The 13,817-nt window shown below is 43.9% G+C and overlaps 1 protein-coding gene across 2 annotated transcripts in view; it reads right to left on the reverse strand.

The window, feature by feature from the left end:
• The window catches only part of ccdc80 (coiled-coil domain containing 80), a 39,028-nt gene that overhangs the window by 1,785 nt on the left and 23,426 nt on the right, over positions 1-13,817 (reverse strand). For both annotated transcript variants that reach the window (XM_038269717.1, XM_038269716.1), the window contains 3 exons: positions 12,136-12,287; positions 9,110-9,213; positions 4,175-4,258 (listed from right to left, as the gene is read on the reverse strand). In XM_038269717.1, the coding sequence (XP_038125645.1) occupies positions 4,175-4,258; positions 9,110-9,213; positions 12,136-12,287 (340 nt within the window). The remainder of the gene's footprint in view (positions 1-4,174; positions 4,259-9,109; positions 9,214-12,135; positions 12,288-13,817) is intronic.

Consider the following 13,817-nt stretch of genomic DNA (forward strand, 5'->3'; position numbering starts at 1 on the left):
GTACAGTGTACGCCCGGCTTAAAAGACACTCATTTGAGGACAACAACGATATATAATCTGGCTAAAGAAGACAGATGGTTTGAGAGAGGGGTTAAGGAAGCCATCTTTGAAAACTTGGAAAAACAATCTCTCAACAGAGGAGGACAGAACCTTTCACCTACTTAAAGTCGTCTGAATCATATTTAAATGTCAAATCATTCTGGGTTAAACATGTATATAAATGTTCTCTTTATCGACGATATTCTCTCAAATGTTTTCGGTCATAGCATCTTGATTCATATGTCGCAGCTAATATACGCAACGGTTGAAACCAGAATCCTTTCCTTTCCCATTGAGTTGCGTCCCAGTGTTCACGGGGATGGACGTCTGTGTCTTCGGCAGGCGTAGAGCTAACAGAACTGCCAGCGTTGCGAGGCAAGGGCTCAAACATGTACGGCTGGAAGCCTTCTACACCAAACCAAGCTTCTGCCGCCCTGGCGTCCTCTTCCACAACATCTTCGTCCCCGCTTTCCTCCACTAAATAAAAAATGTATGACGGAGGAGACTCATCCACGACCTCCGACACTAAACTCTCCTCCTCTTGCATGTTTCCGCTGTCCATAGCGTTCCTTGACAGCGTCGTTTCTAAGGCACCAATTTAGTGCTACTTGGTCCCAATGGAATTTCCCATTGGGAACCTGCTAGCACTAAGATGCTAACTGGTTAGCAAGATGCTTCCCACAAACCGGGTACAACACAACTTGCTTGCAAACCTTCCGCCACAACAATCCCGCCCCCTTGATAATCGACCAATCAAATTCACTTTATTCACTCGTGTAAAGTCGGGCACCACTGGGAGAATTCGGAAATGCAACGGTTGGAACGGCTGCTTCCCTAGGACTTCAAAAAGACCTTTTAGGAAGAATACTCGATGATTCACTTCCCATCCGCCCTCACCTGACTCACACTTCATTAAGCCATGTGACCAAAATCCCTTGTCAGAGTGATTTTGAGGGAGTTCAGAACCCGCTAACGACCATTAACCCCCCCTGCTGACCTCCATGGCCAGTCCAATGGGAGGGATCAGAGCCTCCTTTAGTAGTTGAATATTTACGAGAGCAGACTATTTTTGCATGGCATAAGATGACATTATTTTATTATCTAGCCATTGTTACCAGATGTTTCAGAATGTCAGAAGCTCCACCTGTCCTGCTTCTTGAAGATGTGGTTCCTCTAATTTAAAAATAACGGATGAGAGGAGTAATGTAACTGTTGTTAAAGAAAAGTAGCTGCTGAAAAACACCAAAACAGAGGAAAGAAATAAGAATCTGGACGCTATAGAGTCAGCTGTGATCTGTGCTTGGAGCCAAAAGAACCAAAGGTTGTTTATTCAGACTTTATGACACCCAGAAGCCCTGGATGTGCCAGGAGAAGCTGCGGCCTGAGCTGCCTGTGGAATCCCTGATCTAAGCAGGGCTAACCCACAGATGGACGCTTCCAGAAAGCCAGAGGAGGCCTGGAGATGAAGGCTGCAGCTCAGGTGTCAGAATCCCCCCCCCCAAAGGTTTGATAGCACGCTCCATCTGTTCAGGATGTTCCAGTAATATCTTCCATCTTGAAGAACATCAGCGTGACTCATCGTGTGTGCGCTGACAGCACAAACGTTTCTACGGAGAACCATCCACCAACTGCAGCACACAGACCATCTGGAATCAGTTTATCCGACGCTGAGGTCAACTTTCACAGAACAGCAGGGATGTGAAGGCGTCACCAGCAAACAGCGGGGGAGGGTTCAACATGGCCGCCTCCTTCCACACAGAGAAAACTCATGGAGACGCTGAGGAAGCTTCTCACTCCCACCTGGAAGTGTTTTCTGAGAGCTGCTGTTCCACAGGAATGGTTCAGTTTGAGCTGTGTGTCTCCCAGAAGCAGAGGCTGATCCTCCGTCCTCTGAGGACAGACGTTTATGAACCTTTGGACACCGAGGATCATTTATGGGCCTCCTGCTCTGTGCTGGACATCAGTCAGTGGTAATAAGGCTGTCAGGGCAGAATCAGATGCAGTCTCACCAATCAGCCCTTTGCACTATAACCACACCCAGTCACACTGAAAGCCAAACACTAACACAGAGGTCGCTGGGCAACCAGGGGTCAGGCGCCTTGCTCAGGGGCTCATGGACAATTAGCAGCAGGAAGCTGGAATCAAATCCCAAGCTTTCAGATTTAAAGATGCTAATTTAAAGCTATAGTGGAACTTTTAAAAAAGACCCGCCCTCTCCACTTCAAATAAAAAAAAAAGCATGCACAACTCTGCACCCGCTCCTGAGAGGGAATGCCTGTTGAACAGTGCGAGAGCGTGCAGGAGCCCGTTTCTCCTCGTGCCCGCTCGGTTTAAAAGTTGCTGTTTGCTTCACTCAAACAAGATTACTTTACGAAAGAAGATTTGCAATTTTTCCACCATGTCAGACTCACCAGCGGTCAGTGAAAATGGGGACGAGCGCGTAGGACGGCCTTACGTAAACATATCACCAGAATGATTGACAGTTAGGAGGACCACTGATGTAGATGATCCACCCGAAAAAACAACATCCTCCACTTTAGCTTTAAGATGCTATCATCATTTTACCTGGAAGCTAGGAGGGTTCGTCCAGCGTTAGCTCTGCTTATCATCTACGCTGTCTGGAGCTCCTACAGCCTCATATGGAGACTCATCCTCATCACCTTCAAGTCTTAAATCAGGAGCTCTTTGCATTGCTGCCTCATAACAAGAAGGTTCTTGGTTCAAATCCCAACTGCACCACGAATACGATCTAGAAATAAGTCACCATTTCTTAAACTAAGTGTTTTTACCTTAATTTGAGGTAAAGAAGATGATTTGCCAATAGAATGAGATGTTTTACTCTTAAAATTAAATAATTATGCACTTGAAATTAGACAATGCAATTGTTTTTTTCTTATTTTAAATGTAAATAGTCTTGTTCCATTGGCAAAGGGTCTCACTTACCTCCTCAATTCAACAACAATTGCACTTATTTTAAGAAAAAAAAGACATTCCTTCCGGACACAGAGGTTCTCTCCAGGTACTCCAGCTTCCTCCAGAGCCCAGAAACACGTTTGTTATTCCAACTTGAGTCACTTTGACCCATTTCTTGGTTAAAAACTTCCCCCGATCTCAATCTGTTACACATTGCAAAACAAGGAATTCTACATAAATAATTTTTTCTTAACATAGGTTCCTTTTTTCTTAAACTGAAGTCAGTGAGACACTTTGCCAATAGAACAAGACAATTTACATTTAAAATGAGAAAAAAACAATTGCATTGTCTTACTTTAAGTGCTTATTATCTAATTATCTTATTTTAAGAGTAAATATAATTTAATTGGCAAAGAATCGTATTTACTAGCTCAAATCAAGGGTAAAAACAGTTCATTGTATCGCGTATCAAGCAAAATCCAAACATGGATTGATCCATATTTGGTGAAGCAACAAGCCGACCCTGGTTGTTCCCGTCCAGCAGCTCTGCTCTGGTCCTTATGGATGGAGCTGATCGCTGGATAATGACTCCACCGTTTTCACGATGTCGAAGCTCTTCTGTCTCAGATCTGGTGCTGAGGTTGTGAGCAGCTCCAGCTGGAAAACCATCAGCTCTGCCCTAAAAGACTTTTACTGTTTTGTTTCCTAATGAAAAGAACTTCCTGCATCATTTTCTGACTGCCTAAAGTTTTTAGGGTGCTGATACCTTCAGAGATTTCCCCTGGAAACAGTTTAAACATTCCCACCTTTCGCTCACTCTGTGTGGAACGAGCTGGAAATGAACTGGCCGGTTCTGCAGACAGCTGGGGAATATTTCCCACCAGCGACTCTTTAAAACCACTTTAGAGATGAATGAGGGGCCAGCTGCTGCATGCATGAGGCTGGGTCTGATAAATGTGGTGTTTGAGTGTCCCGTTGGTGCAGACCTCAGTCTGACCGCCTGCAGCAGTCCGCTGATTGATGGAGCTATTATAGAAGAAATACTTTAAATAACTTCTATCAAAGTGATGCGGTAGACTGAGGTCATCCCAAACTGCCCTGACTGTGAATAATGTTCGCCGTTTCCATGGTTACCTATATGAGTTCAACACTGTTTAGTGCCTCCCAGGATAACCAAAGCTTGTGTGCTCATTAGTAATCTCCTTTTCTACATAAAGCTTACCATTGATGGGATAAAGTTCCAGGACTCCGCCCATGTCCGGCAGCTCCGTACCGACCAGCTTCAGGACGGCGATGTGCCTCAGACCTAAACATGGCGACAGAACAAAATCAATCGCTGTTCCACAAACAGAGGAGGTTCGCTGGCCTCAGCAGCTGCTAAACATCAGGATCAAACTTCTCAGGCCCAGTCAGGGCAGGGGCGGATTAAGGAAAAACTGGGGGCCTAGGCAAAGACAGCAGGGGGCCCACATTTGAGATGATTATTCTTAAGTCGTTTTATGCCTAATTTTTCTGTTTTGGACAGGAAATGGAGAAACTGCAGGTTTAACCCTCCTCTGTCCCGCCATCCACAGGAAACCATGATTTTATACAGCTGATTTCACAAAATTAGACATGAGGGACGCTTCTGTCCAGGACTTTTAGTATAATCGTCTGAAAGTTGCTGATAACTGCAGCATCTTCATCTCTTCTTGTCCCTTTTCTTCTTGTTTTCCTCTCTATGTTTTGTACTCAGCTGACTTTTCATGCTGTCTCTAAAGGAATGAAAGATTTTTTCCAAGCACTAAGCTCACTTAGCTGATTGCTCCTTCCTGTGTTTCCAAAAAGGCCAAAGTAAATAACCCAGTCCTTCTTTTCACTGTAGACAAGCCATGATCTGCTTCTCTGTTCTCCATGTTTCATTTGGATGAAATAATAGCTGCATGAATCATGACAGCAGACAAGATAGAGGAGAGCAGGAGGCGGGGTTACCAATCTACTCGCTCTGGAGAGCAGAGTTCGCTGCTTTTAGATGTTGTCTCCAAAGTCTCCAGAAGCAGAAAAAAGTCTCTAGATTTGGCGCTAGGAGCTTTTTAGAAATCAAAGTGCTAGAGGGGTCTGAAAAGTGGCTAAATATAGCGACTAAAGCGCTAAGTTGGCAACACTGCTCTTTGCATGGTTTGTTTTCAAATGGTTTGCTGCTGTCTGTTTGGACCTTTCTGAACATGTGCAGCAAATGGACTGATCCAATATGGTGGACACTGAAGGGGGGGGGGGCTGAGACACACTTAATATTATCAGCGTTCTGATGGCATTTTAGCCAAAGGATTTTTATCAAAAACATAATTAATGTGCAGAAATAAGCAATAGTTGTATTAACCATACATGGAAACAGAGTTTTATGGGGCCCCCAGGAACTTGGGGCCCTAGGCACCTGCGTAGTATTGCCTAATGGTAAACCCCTCTTCACCCGCCCCTGTCTGATATGTACGGTACTGAGTTCTAAGTAAGCGAGGAAAGGTTGACCTGCAGAGGAAGGAAAAACAAAAACTAATCGGTGCCAATTCTGCCATCTGGGATCCTCTGAGCAAACACACCGACCCACACATAGAAATACGGCTCCAACATCCCAGAAAGTTCCTCATAGAATGGATTTATTTATACATTTATAGACCGGAGGAAAAACTTATGGCAGGATGAGGTAAATGTCACCAGGAAGCACAAACTTCCAGAACTTTGGAGATTTGGGGGAATTTTTGGATCTTTCTGAGAATTCCTGCACACAGCTGAGGAATCCAGAGAGAAAGTTTCCAGTTTGAAGCTAATCTCATCTTTGATTTTTTGTTTTAGATCTGTTGAAGTACAGACGATGCAAGGAAGCAGGAAAATATTCCAGGTAAAAAAAAAAAAAACACACGAGCGAAACAGTAAATGGAGCACAGCAACTTTGGTGAAATCTACTGAAGGAACCAGCGGATCACATCAACGCGCTCCGAGATATTCCTCTGACTGAATCTATGGAGCAGAAAATCCTATTTTTATTTGTTGGACTTTAAATCCAACCCTAAATCTTCAGCTGTTGGTGGAGAACGCAGATTGTCAAAGATGGAGTAAATACTGAAATATAAGTACATAAATTAAATAAATTCCCTTGATTTCAGCAGGTAAGACAATTTTATGTACAATACATGATAGTTTTAGTCGACTAAAAGTTTTATGTTGCTAAAAACGTGAACCTTTATAATTTGTAATACCAACCAGATTCTTTCCCAGCCTGCAGCTCTATCCTAGATGCTACAATAGCTGGGTATAGAACGGTGCCGTGCAGATCATCACTGCTGTTGGACAGAAAACTTTGACTATAGAATTAGAATAAACTGTTTTTGTGAATTAATGCCCTACTTTATAAAAAAAAGTGTCTCACAAATGCTAAAAAATTGCAGATCTAGTTCAACACATCCTATTGGTTAATATAGCAGACAGAAGCTAACAGAATGTCCAATAAAGGAATGATTTTATCATCCAAGGTTTCCATCCCAAAGCAAACACTTCCTGATCTGCTATGAATTCTGCATTAAACACAGATCTATAAAATCTGCATAACTGCAAAGAAGCAAAGAACAAAAACATTCTTCTTTCTATTTGGTCATTTATTTCTTCAATCTGCCCCTCGGTTCCTGCTGCTCAGGAGTCAAAGTAGATTTAAATTCACAGGGTTTGATATAAAAAATACAGAGATCCTCCATAACTGCCTTGTAACGCCATGGCAACCCAGCCCTAAATGAATGAATATGTTATCTAAAACGTTGAAATATTTAAAGGAAAAAGAGAAAATGTATTAATGAAAATACAAGGAAACATTTACATCATATTTAAATAGATATAAATGAGAACAATGAGAGAAATATTCAAAGATCTATGAACCTTTTCATCTGGATCTTTATCCAGAAATAAACTGAAAACAATGAAATATTTGCTCTGGATATAATTTAGGGATTCCTGTTGGTAGAAATGAAGGAATGTTTAGCATCACCTCCTGTGAGCTGGAAGAAATAAAATCTAGATAGTTAGACAAAGGGATTCTTTACGCTTGGCAGAGGATGATCAGCCACATCTAGTTTATTAAGTAGCGACAGCAGGAGGAGCTGTACTGCTGAGAGCGAAGCATCAGAGCGGAGCGTAAAGTGCAGACTCTGAGCTAACGACGCATTTCTGCACAGCTGGAAGATCAGAGTTAGTCAGAGTTCAGCGCGCCGTACCGGATCATTCTGGGTTATTTTCTCCCTGCTGCCATGATCCATCTGAGCTGCTGCAGAATGAGCAACGCTGAGCGGCAGGATCAAACAGGACGCAGCAGCACGGCTGATACTGATCAGATTACAGCAATGATGCATTTTAAACCTCTGACAGATGACCTGCTAATTTTTATTTAGTCTCGTCTGATTGACGAAAACTCAAACCTATGACCAGTCATGTTTTATTCATCAAAGATCCACGATTAGCTCACCAGTTGAAAAAAAGGAGCGTCAGCAAAACGATTTCGTCAACTTTGACGAAAAAACAACACCGCTTAGGAGTAGAAATACTCCTTCCATTGGCAGATGCTCTGATTCACCTGTTCATCTAATCTCAGAGACAATTATTATCAGTAAGTTTTATTTATTTTTAGATCAGTTTTGCAGTGAGTTCAAATTTGTAGCTAACTGTTTTGATGCAGGGGCCAGGCCTCTGATGGAGGATGGATGATCTGCCTGCTGTAGAAATCAGAACTAGATTGCGGCTTTAAAGGGCTTTGGTCGGACCAGAAATGTTTTATTGGTTCAACATGTTTTTGGTCTAGGTTGGCCTCACCCAGGCCTCCTCTAGTCTGCCATCCTCATTGCTAGGTCATGAAGAGGAGACGGTCCTGAAACCCGGAGGTCTTGGTTTGGTTTGGGTCAATCTCTACCTTCTGGCTCGCTGGCAGACTGGAGCCTAAGATGGATGGATAGACAGGAACCTGCTCTGCACCATCCTCCATGAGAAGCTGGAGGTCCTGCTCCGGCAGAACTAAACCGCGTCTTTTTATACGCACAGTCCCATCTTCAGGGTTCTCGCTGCTGGTTCTGATCTGTGGAGAAGCTTTTTTTCTTGCAGCGTGTCTGAGAGCAGTGCTGTGATTGGTCAAGGTTTTTGCAGCTGACTGAGCTCAGTGAGGAGAGCGCCGGGCCAAACGGAAACATTTTCAGGGTTACCTGACCTTCTACCTTCTAACCCTCACCTGTGGTCAGGAGATAAGGTGAACGTGACACTTAGCCTCAGATAGACGGTGATGGGCTCTAAGAATGAAGAAGAGCCTCTTATCCAGGTGGTGGCTGCAGCCTCCAGGCCGTTCGAATCGCTTCTCTTTGAGGGATTGAACAAACCGTCATCAGGACTGCTGGTGTTGGTCAGGAGATGATATCTAGGTTTCCCACCTGGACCTGTGATGCTGCCTCTGAGACCATCCTGATCTCACGAGCTTTCAAGGTTTCACTCGCAGATTAGTCTGGCTACTCTCTGTTAAAGAAAATTTGGAGCCATTCACCAAACGAACGTCCAATCAGCGTTGGCTTTGAGGCAGGTTGAGGTGTGACGCAACGAGAAGCGCGACAGTTCAGTCTAAAGAACATGGCGGCTTCAGCCGATGAAACTAGCGTTAGCGTGGCTATGGAGCAAGTTTTATGGGAATTACAGAGTATTTCTTCACTGAAAGAAGAGCAAAACACTGCTCTGGAGGCTTTTCTCAGAGGAAAAGATGTTTTTGCTCTTCTCCCGACTGGTTTCAGCGAGAGTTTGATCTATCAATTGGCTCCTCTTCGTCGTCGCTCTGTTAGTACGTCATATGCTTCGTTGATCTGATTGGTTTATTTGGCCCGTCTATCACCAACATAGGCCAATCAGCTAACCAGTATTTTCGCCCCTTCCCAAAATTACTTCAACGGAAGGTTTCCAGATGGATATGAGGAGCAAATCCATCTGGTGGAGTCAGGTTAACGTCGTCCACCAGATTCTGATGTGGATCTTCAGACCTCGCCTGGAAACGCTACACTGCCTCACTTTGCAGCTTTTTTTTCCTCCCAACTTGAACAGAACGAAGTGATCGGCCGCAGCTGAGCGTCTGCTGCAAACTGCGACAGGCTTGTTTCAGATGGCTCACCCAGATTGCATGCCTGGCTGCTCAGGGCGTAGAGCTGCTGCTGATAGGACCACTCCTCGTCACTGGGGGCGGAGATGATGAACAGCCGACGTCTCCATCTGAACCTGCAATCACAGTAAATTTCAGCCTGGATCTAAGTGGCACTTTAGTGCAGCAGTGAAAGCTCTGCTCCAAGATGAGCAGCGTATGCATGTACTCGGCATATCCCCATGCAATTACTTCCAGGAGCTGTCAACCCCAAATTATGGTCAGAAACCTGTCACATCCCAGCAGTAAAGGAAACTAAATTCTCCATGGTCTCCATGGAAACACGGGACATCCTTCAGACATCCTGTGAAAATATGTGACAGGCTTGATTTAGCCGTGACAAACTGCAGGGGTTGGAGCTCCTCTGAATGTCTGCAGAGCAGAAAACTGCACCACTCAGCATCTAATGGCCCGTTTCTTAGCGGATCTTTTAAAACATTATTAGACTTTTATAAAACCAGTTGAATTTTTCATCATTCTGCTTCATTCTATCTCTATAGTTCTGCTGCTATAGGCTTAGACTGCTGGAGGACATAGGGACCCCTTTTTCATCATTCTGCTTCATTCTATCTCTATTCTCCCACTGCAGAATCTGTTAGTTCAATCTCTAACGTTCTGCTCTCTCTGCTTTTTCTCATAGTAGCTTCATCTGGTCTGTTCCTGTTTGGCTGTGACTCCATCCTGGAGAGAAATATCTATGAAGGTTATTTCGTTTCAAAACTATTTCTGCATTGTAAGTGTGAATTTGAAGTTGTGGAGAGATTTACATTCTAATTTTTGCAAGTGTAGAATAAAAAAAATCACAAGTACAAAATTTTTTTTTTTACACCTGTTCAAATTTTTAGTACAAGTACAAAAATTCTGTTCTACAAGTTGTGCATCAAAAGCCATTCTCTCGAATTCAAGTATATAAGAATAACATAATAGTGAAGAGTTAAAATATAAACAATAGTAATGGATATTTGAAAATAGCAGCAACATCAGAGATGTGCAGAATGCGATCGTATCTAGGTGATACTTTATTGTACGTCTCATACTATGTCTGTTGGTTGTTCTGTTCTTTTTACATCTCTTTGCAGGTGATGAAGCAGACTGAAAAACTTTGAATCAATCTGACTGGATGATCTGGTGAACTGGAAAGTGACCTGAGATGACATGATGTGAATTGGAGCTATAGAAATAAACTGAATTGAAAATGAATTTAATTAAAGGTATACTATGCAACCGGTGTTGATTTTCCAGCGAGGCTCCCCCCAGAGGGCGAAATTAAAAGTGCACTGTCGTAAATATGCTCAGCTGTTCTCCTGGGCCGTTTCTCAATATGCGTTCTTGAGCGTTCTCGTGTGCTCGTGGCACGTCATCAGCCTCAGCCCTAGTACCGTTCCAATTCTCAAGAACGCACCAAATCCCCGGATGTTGTTCTTGCCCCGCCCTCCATATCGAGCATGCATCAGAGCAGACTTGTGCGTTCTTCAGACTGACCGCTTCCCCAGAATGCCCCGCGGCCGCAGCTTGATTCCAGACAGCGCTCACAGTGGTAAGTTAAACATTCCCTTTTCTGCTGCTGTTGTTCTTCAAAAGTACGTTTTGAAATCGTTTGAGGCGATAACATTATACATTTAAGCCTCCCTGTGTGGTCTGTTTACAGAGTTAGTGCGAAATTAAAAAAAAGTCCGACGTTGAGCGGACCAGAGTGACCAGCAGACCTCCGAGGGTAACCGCAGCCAGGGCTAATGTTACCCCGTCTGTAGTGCACTTCTCTCGGTCTAGTTATGTGTGAACTACCACTCGTTCTGATGGCGGTTTTTTGCGGTTCGGTAATTTTTTTTAATGTTTTTTAAGCTTTAGAAATTAAAAATATTGTTTTCAAAATGTTTTGTGTAGGGAATAAATAGTTTTGACTGTTAAAGAAATGCTAAAGAACGTTGCATGTGATGACGTCATGAGTACGCTTCTGTTCCAATACACATACGTGCTTGAGAGAACGCGAGTACGTACTCGTGTTCTCGTGAATTGAGAAACGGCCCTGGTTTCTCCGTCAAGCCAGGCGCGGTTGTTTTGAGCTTAGCAGACAGGCGAACGCAACGAATCACCATGTCTACTGCGGTAGAGAGCCCTTTTCCTCTTTCTTGCCCGCTCCGACATGGGCTTTCGTTGTTTTCTCACTGGTTCCGCCATCAAAACTGCACAAATATCGCCACTGTGCTAGCAACGAGCATGCCTTTCACTGGGGTCGTGTAGCAGTTCTCGCCGTAAAGCAAGACCGACTCGCGATGCACGAGACTTCTGAGCCTGTGGGTGCGGGCCGAGGGCTCCTGCTATTGCAAGTGCGGTATTTCCCCCACAGACCACCAGGGCGGCCGAGAATACCTTTGTTTGACCTAAAATGACTCATTTAATCATCCAAAACGTTATGGAACACATTAATTAACTGGAGAATGTTTCATAGTGTGCCTTTAAATGATGCTGACACAGTCATTATTACATCATTTAGGTCAAATCTGCTCATATCAGCTCCAATAAGGAGGCATGGGGCCTTTTTCTGCTCCGTTTGCCACAGGGAGCCGAACCGTTCTTTGAACCGCTCTGGATTTCACACGCTGAACTTGAATGTTTCCTGCAGTCACAATCACAATTACTTCTAGTTTTATTGCCTCAATTTGCTGACGACGACCAGATTTTCTGTCCATTCGAGTCAATAGAGACTGTAAAACATGCTTTAGTAATTATACAAAAATTGTGAACAACATGTAAACATTTTGCATTTATGAAAAAAAACTTTTTGTCTGCATTATAGAATTCCCTTTCCAGAACTCCTCAAGTGGAAAAGTTCATCTGGTTTAATTTTGTAAAAAAAATCATCTATAAGGAACATGTTGCTACCCGATTATTAATGTAAAAATTATTGGACGGATGAATTAATTTGTCAAATAATGGTAATTAGCAGCCAAACCTGTTTTTTTTTTTTTTTTGCTGCACTGAGCAGCTCTGAATCCTACCTAGACAGGAAGTTTTCCAGAGATCGGGGTTTGTCTTCCTTTTTGCAGACGATGCCGTCTCTCTTCTGCTGCTCCATCTCCCGGATTCGGGAGGAAAAGGTGTCGATGTAATCAAACACGGCTTTCATGGCGATGGGAACCTCATAGGATTGCTGAGAGAAAAAAAAAAGCATAACAGAAACCAGAGTTTAATTCAGAAACTTAGAGGAAAGCTGGAACTTTACAGAGTGGCTGGAAAGTTTGGAGCCAGAGAAACCTTTATCGCCACATCGGTCACAGAAACCCCGACCGTCTTCGCAGTTTGGCCTGAGAAGCAGTGAAAACACTCAGGAGTGAGAGGAGGATGTATCACGTTGATTGAAAATGTGAGCGGCTCTCACGCCTTCCTCGCCATGTGCTGGACTTGCAGCACGGCCCGTTCTCTCTCAGACAGCGCCGTCTCTGCCTCTGTCAGCAGAGGATGGGAACACTGGTCTCTTTGATGACTCTGTCCAAAAGCAGCCAGCTGGTTTACACTAACGCCCACACTCTGCCACTCTGCCAAACTCAGGCCATGTTAATTAAAACAGTGTTGGAGTGGAGCTACTATGCTGGCAGCATGAGGCCCAGTCACCTTTAAAAAGGAGGGAGGGTGGATTTAAGGACTCAGAGGGTTTAACACTGAATCAAAGTCTAATGCTAACATCTCAGAGGGAAGGATTCGCAGAACCAGACCAACATCTGGACCTTTTCTCCTTTTGTCAAGTTACAGATTCTGAGTCTAAACAGCTGATGTGCAGCGTTTGGTTCAAAGCTCCACCAACAGCCAAACGCCCTGCAAACACACACAAGTGATGCTCTGCAAAAAAAGGCGTCTGAAGTGGGGCTGAAACAATAATTGAAATAATTGTCAACTAATTTAGTAATAGATTAATCTTTAAAGGAAGTATAGAGACTGTAAAAGATGCCTTTAGCTGACAGAGGGACCCACTTTGAAAAGGAATTATATCAAGATTATAAAAATATACAAAGATTTTGCATTTAAAGGCGTATGGAAGCGGCTGTTCCAAACGTTGCATTCCTGAATTCTCCTCAGTGTCCGACTTTACACCAGTGAATAAAGTGAATGTGATTGGTCGATTATCAAGGGGGCGGGTTTGTTATGGTGGAAGGTTAGCAAGCAAGTTTGGTTGTGGCCGGTTTGTGGGAAGCATCTTGCTAACCAGTTAGCAACTTAGTGCTAGCAGGTTCCCAATGGGAAATTCCATTGGGACCAAGTAGCACTAAATTGGTGGCTTAGAAACGACGCTGTCAAGGAACGCTATGGACAGAGGAAACATGCAAGAGGAGGAGAGTTTAGTGTCGGAGGTCGTGGATGAGTCTCCTCCGTCATCCATTTTTTATTTAGAGGAGGAAAGCGGGGACGAAGATGTTGTGGAAGAGGACGCCAGGGCGGCAGAAGCTTGGTTTGGTGTAGAAGGCTTCCAGCCGTACATGTTTGAGCCCTTGCCTCGCAACGCTGCCAGTTCTGTTAGCTCTACGCCTGCCGAAGACACAGACGTCCATCCCCGTGAACACTGGGATGCAACTCAATGGGAAAGGAAAGGATTCTGGTTTCAACCGTTGCGTATATTAGCTGCGACACATGAATCAAGATGCTATGACAGGTTTCACGCCACTCCCCCATCCTCTCTGCTTCACTC

This window comes from Cyprinodon tularosa, unplaced genomic scaffold, assembly GCF_016077235.1.
Source record: "Cyprinodon tularosa strain WSP-4 unplaced genomic scaffold, ASM1607723v1 ctg737, whole genome shotgun sequence".
Lineage (NCBI taxonomy): Eukaryota > Metazoa > Chordata > Actinopteri > Cyprinodontiformes > Cyprinodontidae > Cyprinodon > Cyprinodon tularosa.